General features: G+C 50.4%; 1 protein-coding gene and 1 pseudogene across 11 annotated transcripts in view; both read left to right on the forward strand.

Annotated features, from left to right (window-relative positions):
- The window catches only part of FLYWCH1 (FLYWCH-type zinc finger 1), a 63,733-nt gene that overhangs the window by 31,938 nt on the left and 8,820 nt on the right, over positions 1 to 22,975 (forward strand). For 5 of the 10 annotated variants that reach the window (XM_053554230.1, XM_053554234.1, XM_053554229.1 and 2 more), the window contains 7 exons: positions 4,607 to 5,030; positions 5,430 to 5,873; positions 7,755 to 8,210; positions 8,350 to 8,613; positions 12,613 to 12,879; positions 14,685 to 14,957; positions 19,455 to 19,527. In XM_053554230.1, coding sequence (XP_053410205.1) covers positions 4,703 to 5,030; positions 5,430 to 5,873; positions 7,755 to 8,210; positions 8,350 to 8,613; positions 12,613 to 12,879; positions 14,685 to 14,957; positions 19,455 to 19,527 — 2,105 coding nt within the window. In that variant the 5' untranslated portion in view covers positions 4,607 to 4,702. The remainder of the gene's footprint in view (positions 1 to 4,606; positions 5,031 to 5,429; positions 5,874 to 7,754; positions 8,211 to 8,349; positions 8,614 to 12,612; positions 12,880 to 14,684; positions 14,958 to 19,454; positions 19,528 to 22,975) is intronic. The other 5 variants (XM_053554236.1, XM_053554233.1, XM_053554235.1 and 2 more) reach the window with 3 other exon arrangements.
- Positions 821 to 3,690, forward strand: LOC128560795 (nuclear distribution protein nudE-like 1; annotated as a pseudogene). Its single transcript, XR_008373154.1, has one exon. The product of XR_008373154.1 is annotated as a nuclear distribution protein nudE-like 1 (transcript).

The raw sequence follows: 22,975 nt of genomic DNA on the forward strand, positions 1-22,975 counted from the left end.
TTAATTTTCATGGTGGGTGGCAGCAACTGAATCATTGGGGTAGCCTGAGTTGTCTGAAAGACCTTCCGTGGGAAGAGGCCTGGCCTCCTGTCCGCATTGCCCTGGCTCAGTGGAAGGACCCCGGGAAGGCAGGGAGTGCAAGCAGCTCTCAGGGACTGGTCCAGCCAGGGAGTAGTAGGAACTTTGGGTAGGGGACATGCGTAGGACCGGGAGGACACAGCATCAGCGAACCCACCACGTCCATCCAAGTTCATTCGAGTCCATTCATCTCCATTCGTCTGCATGGAGTCGGAGGAGCCAGCTGCTGACAGAGAACTATGCGCGGGGCCAATCAGCACGCAAGGCAGGGTGTTGTGTGGGCGGGGCCTCCCACCAGAACCCTTTCCTGCCGAGAGCAGCTCTGCCGTAGAGGCCCCTGGTGGGAGTAAGCGACTGTGATCCCTAGCTGCCTCCCCAGATTCCTGGTACCTCAGGTTACCTGTGGAGCAGGGTAGGCAAATTGCAGAAGGATCCCACGGGAGTGAACAGCGGTTGGCTTGTTCTGGGGCTGGACCTGGCCTAGGAGTGGGGGTGGCAGGGTGGGACACAGGCTGCTCTGGACTATGGACTCCCCTTTATATGCCTATTACCTGGGGGATTTCTTGGGGTCCCGCCTGGGTATGGAGACTTCACGGCTGCCCTGGGCTGACCGCCTCTCTGTGTTGTCCTGCAGGGACCCTGGAGCTGACCGAGACTTTGGGGAGCTGCATGTGTGTCCCCAGACTAGGGAACTATAGAACATAAATAGGGACCAGTGGAAGTGGAAGCACAAAACCTGGAATGGGTAACATTTCACCAAAGAGGAAGCTAAAAATGCCAGGGGGTGCACTAGTTTTATTTCCAAGCTATCACTGAGACCCCCAGGGAGCTCCTGATCTGTTGGGGAGGAGCCTGGAGGTGCGTGGAGTGGAGCTCAGGGCTGCAGAGGCGAGCAGAGCTGAGCGGCTGGGCGGGCCTGGCCTGGCCAGCGGAGGGCTGAGCGGCGGCGAACATGCGCTTTTGACACGGTGGAGGCTTTCTTGATCATGGATGGTGAAGATATACCAGATTTTTCAAGTTTAAAGGAGAAAACTGCTTATTCGAAGGAGCTTTCCTTAAAGCATAAACAAAGCTTCCAGGAAGCTCGGGATGAGCTAGTTGAATTCCAGGAAGGAAGCAGAGAATTAGAAGAGAATTGGAGGCACAATTAGTATAGGCTGAACAGAGAAATAGAGACTTGCAAGCTGACAACCAAAGACTGAAGTATGAAGTGGAGGCATTAAAGGAGAAACTAGAACATCAGTATGCACAGAGCTACAAGCAGGTTTCAGTATTAGAAGATGATTTAAGTCAGACTCAGGCCATTAAGGAGCAGTTGCATAAGTATGTGAGAGAGCTGGAGCAGGCCAGTAATGATCTGGAGCAAGCAAAAAGGGCAACAATAGTTCCACTGGGAGACTTTGAACAAAGGCTAAATCAGGCCATTGAACGAAACGCATTTTTAGAAAGTAAACTTGATGGAAAGGAATCTTTGTTGGTCTCTGTACAGAGGTTAAAGGATGAAGCAAGAGATTTAAGGCAAGAACTAGCAGTTTGGGAAAGACAACAGGAAGTAACCAGAAAGTCGGCTCCTAGTTCTCCAACTCTAGATTGTGAAAAAATGGATTCTGCTGTCCACGCATCACTCTCTTTCCCAGCTACGCCTGTTGTCAAAGGAACAGAAAACAGTTTTCCCTCACCGAAAGCTGTACCAAATGGTTTTGGTACCAGTCCACTAACTCCTTCTGCTAGGTTATCAGCACTCAATATTGTTGGGGATCTCTTACAGAAAGTAGGGGCTTTAGAATCCAAATTAGCAGCTTGCAGGAATTTTGCAAGGACCAAGCATCACGGAAATCCTATATTTTAGGGAATGTTAACTATGGGGTTTTGAATGGCAACAGCACAGAGTTCTCTCAATCAGGGCCTACATCTTTCTTTGGCAAAGGGGCAGTAAATGGCTTTGACCCAGCTCCTCCTCCTCCTGGTCTGAGCTCCTCGTGTCCGTCTTCGGCACCAGGTATGCTGCCTCTCAGTGTGTGAGTGGCCGGCCTCCAGGTAGGGGCTCCTGCCCTCCTCCAACAACCCAGGATACCCATGTCTCGCCCCTTGGTGCCTGGGCCCAGCCCTGCACCCCTCTGTCTGCCTCCCCATGGCTGGCAGAGGGCAGGCCGTATGGAGTGGTGGTTGCTGGGCCCCTCCCAGCCCCAAGACTCCGCACGATATCAATACTGGCTATTTTCTCTTCTCGCCGTAGTGCCATTGGTTTCACATGATTGCACTTTGTGGGTCACAAGATGATACATACGTGTATTACTTGGTCACTGGATGCAGAAGTACCCATTCATCACACCTGCCTCATAGCCCCCACTCTGCTGTACTGATAGGATTTAGTTGTGTTTAGAACATTGCCCATCTTCTAGACGTTCTCCCCCAAATCAGGTCTATGTGTGCCCTCCCCCTGTGCTTCCACACATCGCAGTGCTCACGATCATGTGTCCCCAGCTCCACCCCTCACAGTCTGGGTCTATTTCTGGCAGAGTCAGGAAGGTTTCTGAATTAGGGAACATTTTTTACACCTTCTGATTTTACTTAAGCAGTTACCATTCCATGGACCACCTCCCAGAGCAGCAAAATGCCCTTCTGAGCCCCAGGTGACAGGAGCCTTGGGGCCTGAGCTCACAGGCTGAGCCTCTGTGCTGTCTCCTCCTCAGGGTGCCTCAGACCCAGGGGAAGGGGAACCCCTCGCCAGCTTCCCCGTCCTTCAGTTTGATGACGTCTTCAGAGCATTTTTGTTTTCTCCTCTGAGGGCCCGTCCAGTTGGGTTAGGAAGGGTAGAGTGGCCTGATTCCAGGGCTGCCTGGTGCCAGCTCCTGAGGGCAGAATGACCAAAAGAGGTTGTCTCTGTGCACCCTTTGATTACTCTTGTGCTGCATTTACTGTTTACATTTGTTTTATTGTACATAGGTTTGTAAACATTATTGCCTAAGATATTTGTATATAATTTGGGCTTTGTAGCTTTTACTTACTCAGAACTCATATGGCATGTTAATGACTTATGATGTCCTTATCTGGGCAGCTGTATAGGATCATCAAAAAAAGTCTTTTAATGTGGAAACAATAAATTTCACAGAAAAAAAGGGGAAAAAAATGCAAAGGCTGCCACGCACCCAGGTCTCCATGCCAGCCCTGCCCGTGCTGGTTCCACATTATCTATCTGTCCCTTCTTCACCAGGCTAGAAGCCAAGGAGTGCCCAGTGACCTGGAGGGATTCTCTGACACCTCCACAGCCCTGTCTGGCTCAGGCACAAGGTTGCTGCTTTATTGAGGCCCTGGCATCTTGTAAGGGTTAGGTGGCCTGGGGCCTCCAAACTAGGATAGGGACCTCCCAGGACCAGGCTTTAGCGCTGTCTTCAAAGTGCTACCGCTTACCTGGCTCACCTTGTTTAGGTGCACAGGTCTGAGTGGATTGCCCTGCGCAAGAGGTCCAGTGAGTCCCCGAGACACCTGAGCGGAAACTGAGGTTCAACTTCCTGCTTCTTCAGCCTCAAGCATACATGGGTCACTACAAAAGTTTTGAGACAGCCTGAGTATGATCCATTATTTCACTTCCAAGAACTGTGTTTTTGTTTTTTTTTTGAGACAGAGTCATACTTTATAGCCCTCGGTAGAGTGCCATGGCATCACACAGCTCACAGCAACGTCCAACTCCTGGGCCTACGCGATTCTCCTGCCTCAGCCTCCCAAGTATCTGGGACTACAGGCGCCCGCCACAACGCCCAGCTATTTTTTGGTTGCAGTCTAGCCGGGGCCGGGTTTGAATCCACCACCCTCTGTATATGGGGCCAGCACCCTACTCACTGAGCCACAGGCAGTGCCCAACCTGTCCAAGTTTTGACTTGCTCAGTTTATCAGTGTTGCTGGCAGGGCTTCATTTGTTCCTATCCATGCAGATTATACATCTCTTGATTTTTATGTGTATCAAAATTTCCTTTTTTTTTTGCAGTTTTTGGCCGGGGCTGGGTTTGAACCCGCCACCTCCAGCATATGGGGCCAGCGCCCTATTCCTTTGAGCCACAAGCACCGCCCTCAAAACTTTCATAAGGACTCCTTGTTTTCTATGCCTCAATGTCCTCATTGGTAAACTGGGTCAGGAAGGATGGCCAACTTTCAGAACATGGGGGCTGGAAGGCCAATGGAACAGTGTGTAGAAACATTTCCTCTGTGCTCAGCACATTAGAGGACCCCCCAAAAAAGTCACTCATGGTATCAGTGCATTAATCACCCTGACAACCCCTCAGGAGGGGTATTTATTATTCTAGTTTTCTGAATGGGGAAAGTGAGGCTTGGCTAGGGGAGGTGATCAAAGCTGCCAGGAAGAAGACCTGGCAGAGAAACACCAGCCCAGAAACCTGGTTCCATTAGGTCCTTTCCCAGCCTCAGCCCCAAGGAGCACGCAGGTAGCCCCATCTACCCCAACTTTCCAGGTCCATTTTTAGAGACCCATACCTAAGGGCTTCCTCCACTGACTGGGATTTTGCCTCCTTAGGACAGAGCCCCTGGCCCAGGTTCCTTACCAGGGAGGAAGAGAAATCCATCTGCCAGTGGCTGAGTGTGGCCTGAGGGACAGGCCATCAGTTCTGGAATGCCCCTACCTGAGGCCAGTGAACAAGAGGGGGAGAGTATGAACGCCAGCCAGGAGCCGTTGTCCCCTGAACTGGGCAGAGATGTCGTCCCAGCAGCCACCAAGGACCCAGAGGAGTTTTCTGAACTGGTCCTGCTGACAGTCTGTAATCAGGATGGGGATGAAATTGACTCTGAGCCCAAAGAAGTACACTGTATCATGTCCCTGGAGATGTCTGGCCCCACCACCTTTGCCAGCACTCTGCAGATCCTGCCAGCTGAGGAGCAGGGGAGCATAGTCCAGCCAGCTCCCCCCGTGACTGAGCAGATACGCAGTAAGCTGGACACAGGTGAGTCACCAAGCCTGCTGCCTCTGACCTAGTACCTCTGTAGGTCCACATGCTCAGACTGGGCCCTGGGCACTCTCCTTTCTAGGGAGTGACCATCCCTGCTCCCAACTGAGTCTACTGGTCTCTAATCATGTGGTCCCTGTGGATACTACATGGATATTAGAAGCTTCCTGAGTTCAGGGGATTGCAGTGACATACCAAATTCCTTTAACTCCTTAAAAACATCCACTCTCTTCCCTCAGCAAAAATCTACCTTGAGAGTTTGGACTTCTTTACTGGGTCCAGGAGCAGACACCTCCCACCGTAGGAATCCTCCTCCATTCTAGGCCCCCACCATTCTTACTGGCTCTGCTCAGGCCCTGCTCTGGGTCAGCTAACTGAGCCCTCCCCTTGTCCCAGCAGCCCCCAAGCCCCTGGAATTCCTGAGGACCCCATTTGGGGGACGCCTCCTGGTGTTGGAATCGTTCCTGTATAAACAAGAGAAGGCCGTGGGGGATAAGGTGTACTGGAAGTGTCGACAGCACGCTGAGTTGGGCTGCCGGGGCCGGGCCATCACCCGGGGCTCAAGGGCCATCATGATGCGGGGCCACTGCCACCCACCTGATAAGGAAAGCCTGGAGGCCCGGCGCCGGAAGGAGAAGCTGCCCAGCCTGGCTCTACCTGAGGGAGGCCAAGTGGAGGAGTCCCTCGAGGGAGCGGCCCCATGGCCATGCCCCCAGGAGCCAGAAACCACTTCTGGGCTGGTGCTGAGCAAGCCATCCTCAACCTTGGAGGAGAATAGGAAACGCCAAATCCTGTCAATGTTGAGTCTGCCCCCCAAGAAACGCTCAACACTGGGGATGGGTGAGTGCACACTGGGGCGGGCTGGACCCTGGAGGCCCCTTCCAAAGCCCAAGTAGAAATGTGGGGTCCCCTGTGTATGTTTGTTTGTTTACACTATAGGCTGGTTTCCGATCCTTTTTCCGATCCTTTCTTGTGGTTTTTGGGGTGTTTTTTTTTTTTGACAAAGTCTCACTTTGTCACCCTCAGTAGAGTGTTGGGGCATCACAGCTCACAGCAACTTCAAACTCTTGGGCTTAAGTGATTCTCTTTCCTCAACCTCCCACAACGCCCAGCTATTTTTAGAGATGAGGTCTCACTCTGGCTCAGGCTTGGTCTCAAACCTGTGAGCTCAGGCAATCTACCTGCCTCAGCTTCTCAGAGTACTAGGATTATAGGCGTGAGCCACCATGCCCGGCCAGACCTTGTGGGAGTTTTTTTTGTTGTTGTTGTTTTTGTTTTTTTGAGACGGAGTCATACTTTGTCACCCTTGGTAGAGTGCTATGGCATCATAGCTCACAGCAACCTCAGTAACCTCAGACTCTTGGACTCAAGTGATCTTCCTGCCTCAGCTTCCCGAGTAGCTAGGACTATAGGCACCCACCACAGTGCCTGACTATATATATTTGGGGGGGGGGGGCAGTTTTTGGCTGGGGCCAGGCTTGAACCCTCCACCGCTGGTATATGGGGCTGGCGCCCTACTTCTTTTTTTTTTTTTTGTAGAGACAGAGTCTCACTCTATGGCCCTCGGTAGAGTGCCGTGGCCTCACACAGCTCACAGCAACCTCCAACTCCTGGGCTTAAGCGATTCTCCTGCCTCAGCCTCCCGAGTAGCTGGGACTACAGGCGCCCGCCACAACGCCCGGCTATTTTTTGGTTGCAGTTTGGCCGGGGCCGGGTTTGAACCCGCCACCCTCGGTATATGGGGCCGGCGCCCCACCGACTGAGCCACAGGTACCGCCCAAGCCCTACTTCTTGAGCCACAAGTGCCACCCTGTTTTTTTTTTTAGAGACAGGGTCTCACTCTTGCTCAGGCTGGTCTCGATCCCATTAGCTCAGGCAATCCACCCATCTTGGCCTCCCAGAGTGCTAGGATTACAGGTGTGAGCCACTGTGCCTGGCCCCTTCCAGCACTTTCTGAAGCAGCAGGGTCTAGTGTTGGGCCCAGAAATCAGAACTTTAACAGGTTCCCAGGTGCTCTGGTGTCCCTTAAGTTCAGGAAGGGTGTGGAGTGGAAGAGTTTTGGACTGTGGGTCCCAGGTTCAAATTCAAGCCACATCTGTGGTCATCCTATAGCCTCAGAAAATTTGCTTAATTTCTAGAGTTTTAGGAGCTTTATCCTGAGACAGGCAAGATAATCTGGGTTGTTGTGGAGCATGTATGTTTTGATGTCTAGGAAGTGCCCAAATTGCTCAATGAGTGGTAGATTGAAGTTTTATGGTGGGTTTTATTACCAGTGACCAGAGGTGGGTTCAAGAAGCATAGGCACCTCCCAGCCCAGAAAGGATTTTAGGATCTAAGGTGGTCACTGGACTGGGTCCAGGGAGGGAAGAGAAAGAGGATTATTTTTCAACGTGTATTTTTTGGTACCATTTGAGTTTTATGACATATGTGTATATTATTCAAAAAAGTAGATAAAATTTAAAACTAATCCTTAAAAGAAAGTATGACCAGGATGAGTGAGAACACAAGCTGCCAGGTCAGAGTCCACGTTGATCCCTTCTGGGGTGACCCTAATATGGAGTCTCACAGCCTCACACTGAACGAAGGGAACCATGGCTCCTTGGGGTCACAGGGGAGGGGATGGCTATGCATACCCAGCTCTACAGCCAGGGTAAATTTCACCCCCAAACTGCCAAGAGCACCCTGCTCTTGCACCTGTGACTACCCCAGTCCTTCCTGCAGGACAAGCCCAGTCCTACGAGTTCCTGAGGACGTGCTTTGGGGGCAACTTCCTGGTGTACAAGTCATTCCTCTATAAGCGGGAGAAGGCTGTGGGTGACAAGGTGTACTGGACCTGCCGAGACCACGTGCTACATAGCTGCCGCAGCCGGGCCATCACCCAGGGACAGCGGGTGACCGTGATGCGCAGCCACTGCCATGCACCTGATATGGAGGGCCTGGAGGCCCGGCGGCAGCAGGAGAAGGCAATGGAGATGCAGGCCAAGCCAGATGGCTCCGGGGGCCAAGTGGACAAGCTGCTCCAAGGCGTGGACAGTCTGTTGTACCGCAGGGGGCCGGGCACCCTGACCCTCACCAGGCCCCAGCCCAGAAAGCGAGCCAAAGTCAAAGATGGGGGACTTCCAGCCCAGCCCCATACCGTGGAGGGATCCCCTGAGGAGGACCAGGATGGGGACCCTGGTGAGGCTTCTTCCTTTGCAGCCCTGCCTCCAATCTTACTTCCTGAGATCTGGGAGGTGGAATCAGGTTTGCCCCTGCCTCCTCCTCAGCATTGCCTCCCCTCTGTCCCCTCCCCTGACTGCCTCTCTGTTTTCCCCAGGAGGCCCTGAGTTCCTGAGGACCCCACTGGGGGGCAGCTTCCTCGTGTACGACTCGTTCCTCTACAGGCGGGAGAAGGCCGCAGGGAAGAAGGTGTACTGGACGTGCCGGGACCAGGCCCGAATGGGCTGCCGCAGCCGGGCCATCACCCAGGGCCGGCGAGTGACCGTGATGCGTACCCACTGCCATCCACCCGACCTGGGGGGCCTGGAGGCCCTGAGACAGCGGGAGAAACGGGACAGTCCGACACCACAGGGGAGCCCAGGTATCTAGGGACAAAGTGGGAGCTGGGTCCTGGAAAGCAGGCCCCAGGCCCCACAGCCTTTCCTTTTTGACCTCACATGTCCCACTGTCAATGTCTTCCTCCTCCTGTGAACATTCTAGAAGGAGTTACAGTCCTGCCTCCCATTCCTGGCCCACCTGGTTCCACCCTCAGTGGGGTCCCACCCACCTTTCCAATCTGGCCTGCCCCAAATCTCAGGAGCTCAGGATGAACCCATGCTCCTCCCTACCTTCTTCTCCTCTGGGTTTTTTTTTTAGTTTGTAGTATTAGTAAGGGAAGGTGATTACACAGTAGGTGGTTTTCATTGACACAGTAGAAGTGGACAGATGTGACTGCCAGGAACAGGCTTGTCCCATGGTCTCAAGGGTTAAGCATTGAGGAGGTGATATCTACACGTCACTGATTTCTCCCACTGTCCGCAGCCCCCTGTACTATCTCAAAAGGGAATATGGTAAGGGTCGCAGCTGTTCTTTCCAGTTCCTACTCAGTATGGCCCCAGCAGTGTCTGGTGTTTTGACTCTTATAGTCACAGTGTAACTGTTCCAATCCTATCTGGCTGAGAAGAGCAATTTCAGTCCAGACTTCTCAGTGCAGACTTCTAAGTCTGAGACATGAGGCACCTGCCTCTCTTTCCAGAGCTTCTTCCCAATCCCATAGGTTTTTTTTTTTTTTTTTTGTAGAGACAGAGTCTCACTTTATGGCCCTCTGTAGAGTGCCATGGCCTCACACAGCTCACAGCAACCTCCAACTCCTGGGCTTAGTGATTCTCTTGCCTCAGCCTCCCGAGTAGCTGGGACTACAGGTGCCCGCCACAACGCCCAGCTCCAATCCCATAGTTTTTTGAGTCATCTGAACTTCCTACATGGCCCTAAAGTTCTCTCAAATGTCAAAGCTATGATTTTCTAACACTATTTATTCCATTTCTGTAACTTTTATATATAGGGACAAAATTGTGCAAAGTACACAGCTGCCCCACGCCAGCTCCTGAGCAGTGTCGCAGTGTCTGTTAGTCTATGTCTTAGAGCATTTGCTGCTCTATTTGTTTTTTCTTTACTTTACTTTTCTTCTTTTTTTTTTTTCTTTTACCAAGACACATTCTCACTCTGTTGCCCAGGCTAGTGTGCCTTGGCCTCAGCCTAGCTCATAGCAACCTCAAACTCCCAGGTTTAAGCAATCCTACTACCTCAGCCTCCCAAGTAGCTGGGACTACAGGGCCTGCCACAATGCCCAGCTAATTTTTCTATTTCTTAGTAGCGACGGTGTCTTGCTCTTGCTCAAGCTGATCTAGAACTGCTAAGCTCAAGTTATCCTCTCGCTTTGGACTCCCTAAGTGCTGGGATTAAGGTGTGAGACACCACGCCCAACTTCTTTTTTTTTGTTTTTTTGAAGACACTTTGCCACCTACACTGGAGTGTGATAGCATCATCATAGCTTACTGCAGCCTTGAACTCCTGGGCTCAAGTAGTCACCTGCCTTAGTCTCCAGAGTATCAGGGACTACAGGCATATACAACCGTGCCTAGCTAATTTATTTTTTATAGCTTTTTTATAGGGAAAGAGTCTCTTTATGTTGCCTAGACTGGTCTTGAATTTCTGACCTTAATTGATCCTTCTACCTCAGACTCCCAAAGTGCTGGGATTACAGGCATGATCACCACACCTGGCTACCCTATTCCTTAAAACATGCTTTTACTGCCATTAGTGGGTTTTTTTTAAATCTCTTTGTCACTTGTTAACTTCCAACCAGCTCTAATCCACAGGCCCACCACTTAGGGCACTTCTTGTGCAGGTTTTTGGTTTAATTCCATTATAGAGACCTGTTCGTGGCTGAGCACAGGACATGCTGCAATGCTATTTCCTGTCTTCTCTGCAGTGCAACAGCTGCTGAATTTGTTTGCCTGGTTTTCTGTGCACCCATTACTGCTTTCTTCCTTCTCCTCCTCCCTCACCTTGGTCAGATCTTGAAACAATTCCAGTTTTTGCTGATGAGGGCCCTGGGGATCCTGGCCCTGCTCTAGGCCAGCCTGGGAGGCCAAGGGCAGCCCAGGTCACCCATCACCCCAGGGTTCCTTTTGCCAGACTCCCTGCTCTGGGCGTGCCTTTCTCTCTCTTGGTTTTCTCTTGTGTTTTGTGGTTGGAGAAGCCCCTCCTCTAGTCTCTCACCAAGCCAGAGTCCCAGGAGCGCTTTGAGACCTTGTGTATCTGAAGGTGCCTCCACCCTAACCTCACACTCAGTAGACAGTGTGGCTGTTTGTGGCACTCCAGGTAAGTAGGTTGTATGTTAGTGGCTATCAGGTCTGTTTTGGAATGGCCTTGTGGTATTCTGATGACTGATCTGTATGATCTCAGTCGCTGATGCCCCTGGCTGTGCTGGGGGCACCAGGGTCCTTTTCAGGCCACTAGCTTGTGTCCTTCAGCGTAGAATGGCCTTCTGTGTCCTTTGAGGACCTCCCCCATCATCATTTCTTCCTGTTCCTCTTGGTTGGAAGTTGGTCCTTCCAGGATAAGATTATTTATTCAGTACCGAGGCTTCCCAGTTTAGTCTTCCAATCCTCCTATTTTCTGAAGTTTTGCTCTGGTAGTTGAATATCTCCTTTGCAGCCCATTCAGTCTCAGGAGCACAGCAGCCTGTGTCCTTCAAGTGCCCAATCTCTGCTTTCCTCTGCCTTGTTGAAGGCGAGGCTCTGATATGATCTGTGAGGGCGCTGACCTTGGGCTTAGCTGCAGGGTTTAGCTGTTTCCACTGCTGGACCTCAGGTCCCTGTGTGGGTCTTTGGGCTGGTCAGTGCCCATAGGAGACAGACACCTCCTCCTGCCTTGGGCACACAGAGGCACCTGGTCCTTGGCTTTCTGGGACTTTGGCAGGGAAATCAGGCAGGAAGTGTCAGCAGCTGGGATGTAGATGCCCACATCCTCCCCTCCGCCCGTGTCATGCCACTGGTCACAGAAGCTGCTGTGGCCTTCCATTGGCTCTTCATACAAAATAGCCCTCTCCCGGGATCCCTCCTTCAGAGGGTCCTCAGGCCTCTGGTTCCTGGCTGCCACCCTCTATCATCTCTTAGCATCTCTGGTCCACTGTCTTCTCCTCTCCAGATATCTGGCCTTGTTGTCTCTGCTGTTTTATTCCTTGCTAGACATTTTAATTGCATGTGGAAGGAGATGGAGGCTGCCTCATGGTCATGAGGCTCATTTCATATAGTTATGTGTCCCCACTCTTCCTCCTGGCTTGGCCTTCTATCTCTAGGCTCTGTAGCCTGCCAGGTCCTCCTGCCTCCTGGGCTCACCTCCCCAGCCAAGCATCTCCACCTGCTCGGCCCTCACTGCCTCTGTCTAAGGTGCTTCTCTAGCCAGCCGACCTTGACTTCTCAAGGGCTTTCTCACTCCCAGGCTTCCTCTGCCATCTAATGTGCTGACAACCCCACCCTATCTCCACCTACCCCTTTGGCCCCTATGTCTGGAGAGGGAGTCTTTTGAGCAGAAGGGCACAGCCAGACTCCTGGATCCTGCCTCTCAGCTCATCCAAGATGGGCTGGGGCTCCACCCAGCCTGGCAGGGGGCATGACCCTGCTGTAGCCCAACGCCTGCTTCCCCACAGCCCCCCATTTAGCTTGAGCTGCCTTTCTTCCTTCCCCTGGGTGTATCCCTCTGACTGACCAGGCACAGCATGCCCTGCACACTGGGCCGTGTGGGTGCTAGGACAGATGAATGGACATAGCAGCCACTACCCTGCAGGCATGGGGGTGCCAGGCTTCTACCTACAGAATCCTCACCCAGCTGGTCCCCAGTCTCAGATAGGGAGCCCCCAGCAGGTAGAAGCCAGCTGGGCTTGGAGAAAGGCAGGGTCTGTGTCTTGGGCTCCCTGCCACCTCACTCAGAGCAAGGCCTCACATCAGTGGCCATGCTGCTCCTGGAACGGGGCACCCGCTGTGCTCCCTGGCAGGGCTCTAGCCCCCTCCCCTGACCGCCTCTCTGTCTCCCCCAGGAGGCCCTGAGTTCCTGAGGACCCCGCTGGGGAGCAGCTTCCTGGTGTATGACTCGTTCCTCTACAGGCGGGAGAAGGCCACGGGGGAGAAGGTGTACTGGACGTGCCGGGACCAGGCCCGAATGGGCTGCCGCAGCCGGGCCATCACCCAGGGCGGGCGGGTGACTGTGATGCGTGGCCATTGCCACCCACCCGACCTGGGGGGCCTGGAGGCCCTGAGGCAGCGGGAGCAGCTGCCCAACCTGGCCCAGTGGGAAGGAGGCCCAGGTGCGGGCAGAAGGGTGGGTGGGTGCTGGGCCCTGGTCTCCCTGCTGCCCGCAGCACTCCGAGACTTGAGCCCCAGAACACAGCCTGGAGGCAGCCAGTGGGGCATTCTGTGTGTGCTGTGCACATTGCTGTGTGCCCTTGGCTGTGCGCTTCCTGAGGGCAGGGGCCCATCTGCAGGCTCCATGCAAGCTTGGCTATCGGGTGAGAAAGCTGCTCAGACCACTAGAGAAGCGAGGTGGAGGGCTGGGCTGGCATCATCGGCAGCTGCAGGACATGTTCAGCACCCCCTGATCTGTGGCATATGTGCCCAGACACACTTCTACTCCTCTCCCCAGCTCCCCCAGCTGCTGCTGGTCTCACAAGGTTCCCTCTGGCCACCCCAGCCCCAACACTGAATGACCTTTTGGTTCAGCTTCTTTTTCTTTAAGACAGAGTCTCACTATGTCGCCCTCAGTAGAATGCCATGGCATTACAGCTCACAGCAACCTCAACCTCTTGGGCTTAAGCGATTTCTTGCCTCAGCCTCCCAAGTAGCTGGGACTACAGGCGCCCACCACAATGCCCAATGCCCAGCTATGTTTTTGTTGTAATTGTCATTGTTGTTTGGCAGACCCAGGCTGGGTTCAAACCCACCAGCTCCAGTGTATGTGGCTGGTGCCCTAGCTGCTGAGCTACAGGCACCAAGCCTTGGTTCAGCGTCTTAAAAGTTTGAGAGAGGGCCAGGTGCAGTGGCTAACACCTGTAATCCCAGTACACTGGGAGGCTGATGGGGGAGGATCTCTTGAGCTTAGGAGTTTGAGACCAGCCTAAACTAGAGCGAAACCCTACTAAAAATAGGAAAATTAGCCAAGCATTGTGGCAGGCGCCTCTAGTCCCAGCTACACGAGGGTGAAGCAGGAGGATCACGTGAGCCCAGGAGTTTGAAGTTGCTGTGAGCTATGCTGACACCATGGTACTCTAGCTTAGGTGACAGAGTGAGACTCTGTCTCAAACAAGAAAAACACAGGCGGTACCTGTGACTCAGTGGGTAGGGCGCCAGCCCCTTAAACCGAGGGTGGCAGGTTCGAACCCGGCCCCAAACTGCAACAAAAAAATAGCCGGGCGTTGTGGTGGGTGCCTATAGTCCCAGCTACTCGGGAGACTGAGACAAGAGAATCGCCTAAGCCCAGGAGTTGGAGGTTGCTGTGAGCTGTGACAGTACGGCACTCTACCGAGAGTGATAAAAATGAGACTCTGTCTCTACAAAAAAAAAAACAAAAAACACAAACAGGTCAGGTGCAGTGGGCTCACGCCTATAATCCTAGCACTATGGGAGGCCAAGGCAGGTGGATTGCTTGAGCTCACGAGTTGGAGACAAGCCTAAGCAAAAACAAGACCTTATCTCTAAAAGGCTGAGGCAAGAGAATTGCTTGAACTCAAGAGTTTAAGGTTCCTGTGACACTTGGCACTCTACCCAGGGTGACAGAGTAAGACTCTGGCTTGAAACAAACAAAAATGTCTGAGAGATCTGATCGGCAAGTAGCTGAACAGGACCTTGGCTGTTGCCCTGGGGGACTGCATGGTCAAGGGAGGTCTCCAGGAGAGCTCAAGATTTGGTTAGCACCAGGGCCCTTGGATAGGCACAGCCAGTCTGCACTCAAGTGAGTCAGGGCTATGGGTCCAAGAGGCAGCCAGATGGCAGGGGTCTGGGACCAGAGTGGGCCATGCTTGGGGATTGCTGCTTTCCGCTATGGCTGATTTGGGGGATAAGGAAATGTCCGTCCCTAACCTTCAGGCCCCACTCACTGTGTCACATTCCCCTTCAGGAACCCTCCAGCCTCTGGAGTTCCTGAGGACGTCCCTCGGGGGCAGGTTTCTGGTGTACGACTCGTTCCTCTACAGGAAGGAGAAGGCTGCGGGGGAGAAGGTGTACTGGATGTGCCGAGACCAGGCTCGGCTGGGCTGCCGCAGCCGGGCCATCACCCAGGGCCAGCGGGTGATGGTGATGCGTAGCCACTGCCACCCACCAGACCTGGTGGGCCTAGAGGCCCTGAGGCAGCGGGAGCAGCTGCCCAGCACAGCCCAGGAGAAGGACCCAGGTACAGGGGTAAGGGGTTAGGGTATGAAAGAGCTATGACTGTCCTTGTCTTTGCCATCCAGGCACAAATACCCTGGCACCTTCCCGAAAGCCATCAGCCTCTCCACTGGTTCCTTCCTCTTAACCAGGAAACACTCCTAAACCTGCCCTTTCCTTAAAAACTCCCCTTCTATCATTTTTTCTCCTTTTATTCTAAGAGGTCTTATCTCTTTACAGATGGCAGACTCTTTGGAAAATTGGATGAAAAATATAGACTACTCCAGAATGATGCACTGATGTTTGTGTGTGCATGTATATATGTACAAACGAGGATGGTTTTTTCTTAGAGACAGAGTCTCACTTTGTCACCCTCAGTAGAGTGCTGTGGCATCACAGCTCACAGCAACCTCCAGCTCTTGGGCTTAGGTGATTCTCTTGCCTCAGCCTCCCAAGTAGCTGGGACTACAGGCGCCTGCCACAATGCCCGGCTATTTTTTAGTTGTTGCATTTTGGCCAGGGCCGGGTTTCAATCCGCCACCCTCAGTATATGGGGCCGACGCCCTACTCACTGAGCCACAGGTGCCACCCTGTTTGTTTTTTGAGACAGTCTCAAGCTGTTGCCCTGGGTAGAGTGCTATGACATCATAGCTCATAGCAACCTCTAACTCTTGGGCTCAAGCGATCCTCAGTTTTTCTATTTTTAGTAGAGACGGGGTCTCACTTTTGCTCAGGCTGGTCTCAAACCTGTGAGCTCAAGCAATCCACCCACCTCGGCCTCCCAGAGTACTAGGGTTATAGCCATGAGCCACCACACCCAGCCCAAACCCAGAAGATTTCTTTTTATTATTATTATTATTTTTTTAATTATTATTATTATTATGCAGAAGGTTTTGAGAGTATTACTCTGTTGCTCAGGCTAGAGTGCCATGGCATCAGCCTAACTTACGGCAACTTCACACATCTGGCTTCATGTGATCCTCCCACATCAGCCTCCAGAGCAGCTGGGACTACAGGCACCTACCAAAATGCCTGGCTAATTTTTCTTTTTATTTATTTATTTTTTTTGAGACAGAGTCTCACTGTGTCACCCTGGGTAGAGTGCTATGGCATCATAGCTCACAGCAACCTCAGACTCTTGGACTTAAGCAATTCTTTTGCCTCAGCCTGCCAAGTACCTGGACTATAGGAGCCTGCCATAATGCCTGGCTATTTTTTTTGTTGCAGTTGTCATTGTTGCTTTAGCTGGCCCAAGCAAGGTTCAAACCTGCAAGCCTCACTGTATATGGCCGGTGCCCTGCCCACTGAACTACAAGCACTGCCCTAATTTTTTTCTATTTTTAGTGGAGACAGGGTCTCACTCTTGCTCAGGCTGGTCTCAAACTCCTGAGCTCAAGCAATACTCCTTCCTTGGCCTCCCAGAGTGCTAGAATTATAGGCTTGAGCATTAGGCCAATAATTAATTTTATTGAATTGAAAAATGGGTTCCTAGGCGGTGCCTGTGGCTCGATGAGGGGGGGGCCAGCCCCATATACTGAGGGTGGTGGGTTCGAACATGCCCCAGCCAAACTGCAACAAAGAAATAGCCAGGCATTATGGCGGGCACCTGTGGTCCCAGCTACTTGGGAGGCTGAAGCAAGAGAATCGCCTAAGCCCAGGAGCTGGAGGTTGCTGTGAGCTGTTATGCCACAGCACTCTACCAAGGGCAACAAAGTGAGACTCTGTCTCTAAAAAGAAAAGAAAAAGAAAAATGGGTTCCCTTCGTGTGAACAGAATATAAAATCAGTCTTTGGAAAGCATTATAAAGACCACATTATATATAGGCGGCGCCTGTGGCTCAGTGGGCAGGGCACCGGCCCCATATACTGAGAGTGGTGGGTTCAAACCCAGCCCCAGCCAAACTGCAACAAAAAAATAGCCGGGCGTTGTGGTGGGCGCCTGTAGTCCCAGCTACTCTGGAGGCTGAGACAAGGGAATCTCCTAAGCTCAGGAGTTGGAGGTTGCTGTGAGCTGTGTGATGCCATAGCACTCTACCAAGGGTGATAAAGTGAGACTCTGTCTCTACAAAAATAAATAAATAAATAGAAGACCACATTATATAAAACATAGAAATTAATCCAAGTTATATAAAACAACTAAAAGAAAAAAAGTATTTTTTTAATTTTTTTTTTTTTTAGAGACAGAGTCTCACTTTATCACCCTTGGTAGAGTGCCATGGCATCACAGCTCACAGCAACCTCCAACTCCTGGGTTTAGGCAATTCTCTTGCCTCAGCCTCCCAAGTAGCTGGGACTGCAGGTGCTGCCACAACACCCGGCTATTTTTTTGTTGCAGTTTGGCCGGGGCTGGGTTTGAACCCACCACCCTCGGTATATGGGGCCGGCACCCTACTCACTAAGCCACAGCGCCACCCAAGAAAAAAAGTATTTTAAATAAGGGATTTCCATGAGGAAGCAACCATTTGGCTTAAATAAGTAGTAGAAGTTGTAGGCCAGTGCAATATCACTCACCCGTATAATCTTAGCATTCTGGGAGGCCAAGGTAGGAGGATCCCTTGCACTCAGGAGTTTGAGACCAGCCTGAACAAAAGCGAGACCCCATGTCTACCAAAAATAGAAAAATTAGCTAGGCGTGGTGGTAGATACCTGTAGTCCCAGATACTTGGGAGGCCGAGACAGGAGGATCATTGAGCCCAGGAGTTTGTAGTTGCAATAAACTATGATGATGCCACTGCACTGTACATGGGTTGACAGAGCAAAACTCTGTCTCAAAAAAAGAAAAAAGTAGAAGTTGTAGAGTAGCTATGGCCTAGTGAAAACCATCTCATCTTTGATATTTAGTTGACTCCTAATTCTTTTTTTTTTTTTTGAGACAGAGTCTCACTATGTTGCCCTCAGTAGAGTGCTGTGGTGTCACAGCTCACAGCAACATCAAACTCTTGGGCTTAAGTGATTCCTTTGCCTCAGCTTCCCAAGTAGCTGAGACTATAGGCACCCGCCACAATGCCCGGCTATTTTTTGGTTTAGCTGGCCCAGGCCAGATTCAAACCCTCCAGTCTTGGTGTCCGAGCCACTCCTAATTCTTTTAATGATAGGAGCTAAAGACTGACTCTTAGGACCTCAAGTAACTTATTTTACTAGTCACAGGTAGTTCTGGGTGGTAGAAAACTAGAATTTCAGTCAGGTATGGTAGTTCATACCTGAAATCTCAGCAACTCAAGAGATTGAGGTGGGAGGACACTGTCACTTAAAAACAAGGATGGGTGTGGTGGGTCATGCCTATAATCCTGACACTCTGGGAGGCCTAACTAGGAGGATCTCTTGAGCCCAGGAGTTTGAGACTAGCCTGAGCAAGAGTCAGACCCCCATCTCTACTAAAAATAGAAAAGCAGGTTGGGTTCAGTGGCTCATGGCTATAATCCTAACACTCTGGGAGGCCCAGGCAGGCAGATTACCACTTGGGAGGCTGAGGCAAGAGAATCACTTAAGCCTAAGAGTTTGAGGTTGCTGTGAGCTATGACACCATGGCACTCTACCAAGGGGGATAAAATAAGACTCTTTGTCTCAAAAAAAAAAAAAAAAAAAGAGGCCGGGCATGGTGGCTCACGCCTGTAATCCTAGCACTCTGGGAGGCCAAGGCAGGCGGATCACCTGAGCTCACAGAATTTAGTGCCAGCCTGAGCAAGAGTGAGACCCCATTTTTTTTTTTATTCTTGGGGATTCATTGAGGGTACAAGAAGCGAGACCCCATTTCTAAAAATAGCTGGGCATTGTGGCAGGCACCTGTAGTCCCAGCTACTCAGGAGGCTGAGACAAGAGAATCACTTGAGCCCAAGAGTTTGAAGTTGCTGTGAGCTCTGATGCCAGGGCATTCTACCAGGGCAACAAGTGAGACTCTGTTTCAAAAAGAAAAAAAAAAAAAAAAAATAGAAAAACTTAGCCGGGTGTTACAATAGAGGATGCGAATAGTCCCAGCTACTTCGGAGGCTGAGGCAGGAAGATTGCTTGAACCCAGGAGTTTAAGTAAGGTTGCTGTGAGCTAGGCTGATACCACAGCACTCTGGCATGGGCAGCAGAGTGAGATTCTGTCTCAGACAAACAAATAAACCCAAGAATCCCCTGTGACTCCCCAAATCACATTCACTGACTCCATCTGGTTGTCTTCATCATAAAGACATTGAGGTTGTCTCAGTGCCCATAGCACAGTGGTTACGGCGCCAGCCAAACACACCGAGGCTGGCAGGTTCGAACCCAGGGCCAACTGCAACAAAAAATAGCCTGGCATTGTGGCTGGCGCCTGTAGTCCCAGCTACTGGGAGGCTGAGGCAAGAGAATCGCTTAAGCCCAGGAGTTTGAGGTTGCTGGGAGCTGTGATGCCATGGCACTCTACCAAGGGTGACATAGTGAGACTCTGTCTCAAAAAAAAAAAAAAAGACATTGAGGTTATCATTAATTAGGAATGTGTTATTGATTCTGTCAGGTTCACTAAGATTTATTAATTCATGTTTCAATTTTTTTCTCAGAAAAGATAAAACGTCTGCCTAAAGTTCAACTGTGCTTCAAGACTTGTCCTCCTGAAAGCCATCATACTCATGGGTAATTGTATTAGTTATCTAATGCTTTATCACAAATTACACCAAAACTCAGTGGCTTCAAACAACAAATATTTACTGTCTCTGTCAGATTTTATGGGTCAAGATTGTGGAGATGGTGGGACTGGGTGGTTGAAGAGAAGATGTCAGCCAGGGCTGCAGTCCCCTGAAGGCTTACTCACCATATGGACCTCTCCAAAGGGCTGCCTGAGTGTCTGCAAATATGGCAGGCATCTTTCCCTGAAGTGAATGACCCCAGAGAGAGCAGAGCAAGAAGGAAGCTGCCAACAGCAGAATTTATATTCTTCTTAAGCACATATATTCTCCAGGATAGACCATATCTAGGCCATAAAACAAGACTTTGTAAATTTGAAAAGATTGAAGTCTAACAAAGTATATGCCCTATAACAAATAAAATTCATTCAATGAAATGAAATTAGAAATCAATTATAGAAAGAAATTTGGGAAACTCACAAATATTTGGAAATTAAACAACACACTCCTAAGAAAATGAGTCATTGAATATATCAATAAGGAAAATTAGAGAATAATTTGAAATGAAAGAAAATAGAGACACAATATAACAAAATGTATGGGATGCAACAAAAATAATACTTAGAAAAATAATAATAGAGGAAAATTTATAGCTGTTTACTTATATTAAAAAAGAAGAAAAGGGCTCGGCACCTATAGCTTAGTGGCTAGGGCGCCAGCAACATACACCAGAGCTGGCAGGTTCAAACCCAGCCCAGGCCTGCCAAACAACAGTGACAATTACAACCAAAAAATAGCCGGGCATTGTGGCAGGCTCCTATAGTCCCAGCTACTTGGGAGGCTGAGGCAAGAGAATCACTTAAGCCCAAGAGTTGGAGGTTGCTGTGAGCTATGATGCCACTGCACTCTACTGAGGGTGACATAGTGAGACTCATGCCTATAATCCTAGCACTCTGGGAGGCCAAGGTGATTGGATTTCCTGAGCTCAAGAGTTCTAGACCAGCCTAAGCAAAAGGGAGACCCTGTCTCTACTAAAAACAGAAAAATTAGCTGGGTGTTGTAACAGGTACCTGTAGTCCCTGCTACTTGGGAGGCTGAGGCAAGAGAATCACTTGGGCCCAGGAGTTTGAGGTCATTGTGAGCTATGATACCATGGCACTTTAGCCAGGGCACAGAGTGAAACTCTGTCTCAAAAAAAAAAAAGAAAGAAAAATAGTCTCAAATCAATAACTTATATGTTAAGATACTATAAAAAGAAAAACCTAAACCTAAGTCTAGCAGAAAGAAGGAAATAAAGATTAGAACAGAAATTAATGAAATAGTGAATATAAAGAGTAGAGAAAATAAAACCAGAAGTTCCTTTGAAAGGAACAACAAAAATTGTCATATCTAAATTTACCTAGGCTGGGAACGGTGGCTCATGCCTATAATCCTAGCCCTCTGGGAGGCCGACGTGGGTGGATTGCTGGAGCTCACAGGTTTGAGACCAGTCTGAGCCAGAGCGAGACCTCATCTCTAAAAAATAGCCAGGCGTTGTGGCAGGTACCTATAGTCCCAGCTACTTGGGAGGCTGAAGCAAGAGAATCACTTCAGCCCAAGAGTTTGAGGTTGCTATGAGCTGTGATGCCCGGGCACTATACTGAGGGCAACAAAGTAAGACTCTGTCTCCAAAAATAAAAAAATAAAAAAAATAGGCTCAGGTGCAGCACCTGTGGCTCAATGACTAAGGCGCCAGCCCCACATACGGAGGGTACCAGGTTTGATCCCGGCTCCGGCCAAACTGCAAAACAAAAAAATAGCTGGACATTGTGGCGGGTGCCTGTAGTTCCAGCTCCTCGGGAGGCTGAGGTAAGAGAATTGCCTAAGCCCAAGAGCTGGAGGTTGCTGTGAGCTGTGATGCCACCACACTCTACCGAGGGCGGCAAAGTGAGACTCTGTCTCCGAAAAAAAAAATAGGCTCAGCGCCTGTAGCACTGTGGTTACAGTGCCAGCCACATACACCAAGGGTGGCAGGTTCGAACTCAGCCCAGGCCAACTAAACAACTGCAACAAAAAAAATAGCCAGGCATTGTGGTGGGTGCCTGTAGTCCCAGCTAAGCTACTTGGGAGGCTGAGGCAAGAGAATGGCTTAAGCCCAAGAGTTGGAGATTGCTGTGAGCAGTGACACCACAGCACTCTACTGAGGGCAACATAGTAAGACTCTGTCTCAAAAAATAAATAAATAAATTTACCTAGTCTAACCCAAAAAATTAAAGAGAAAGAGCAGACCCAAATTACTGAAATCAGGAATGAAAGATGAGACATTACCACTTATAGTAATTTTTAAAAGATTATAAGGGGGCGGCCCCTGTGGCTCAGTGAGTAGGGCGCCGGCCTCATATACCGAGGGTGGCGGGTTCAAACCCAGCCCCGGCCAAACTGCAACAAAAAAATAGCCGGGGGTTGTGGCGGGCGCCTGTAGTCCCAGCTGCTCGGGAGGCTGAGGCAAGAGAATCACGTAAGCCCAAGAGCTGGAGGTTGCTGTGAGCCGTGTGATGCCACGGCACTCTACCAAGGGTGGTACAATGAGACTCTGTCTCTACAAAAAAAAAAAAAAAAAAGATTATAAGGGAATACTAATGAATAATGGTATGCCAACAAATTAGATAACTTAGATGAAATGAAAATATTCCTAGAAAGATATCAGCTACTAAAACTGACTTAAAAAGAAATAGAATACTGACTAGACCTGCAGCTAGTAAAAGAATCAAATTAGTAATCTTAAATTTCCCATAAAGGAAAGGAAAGCCTAGGCCCAGAAGACTTCACTATGAAGTCTAACAAACCTTTAAAGAAGAATTAACATCAATCTTCACAACCACTTTCCAATTCATATACTACTACCAAAACCAAGCAAAGGTATCACAAAAAAAAAACAAAAAAACAAAAAAAACACCAGACCAGAATCTCTTAGGAATATGAAAGCAAAACTCCAGGCCTGGCACAGTGGCTCTTGCCTATAATCCTGGGAGGCTGAGGAAGGTGGATTGCTTGAGCTCAGGGGTTCGAGACCAGCCTGAGCAAGAGCGAGAACACATCTCTAAAAGAAGCTGAGTGTTGTAGTGGCAACTGTAGTGCCAGCTATTTGAGAGGCTGAGACAAGAGGATCACTTGACTGAAGAGTTTGAGGTTGCTGTAAGCTATAACACCACGGCACTCAACCCCACAGCGAAGGAGTGAGACTCTGTCTCAGAAAGAAAAGAAAAGCCGGCTCGGCGCCTATGGCTCAAGTGGCTAAGGCGCCAGCCACATACACCTGAGCTGGCGGGTTGGAATCCAGCTGGGCCCTCCAAACAACAATGACGGCTACAACCAAAAAATAGAATATTGGGCATTGTGGCAGGCGCCTGTAGTTCCAGCTACTTGGGAGGCAGAGGCAGGAGAATCGCTTGAGCCCAGGAGTTGGAGGTTGCTGTGAG

The sequence above is a fragment of the Nycticebus coucang genome, chromosome 12 (assembly GCF_027406575.1).
Source record: "Nycticebus coucang isolate mNycCou1 chromosome 12, mNycCou1.pri, whole genome shotgun sequence".
Taxonomy (NCBI): domain Eukaryota; kingdom Metazoa; phylum Chordata; class Mammalia; order Primates; family Lorisidae; genus Nycticebus; species Nycticebus coucang.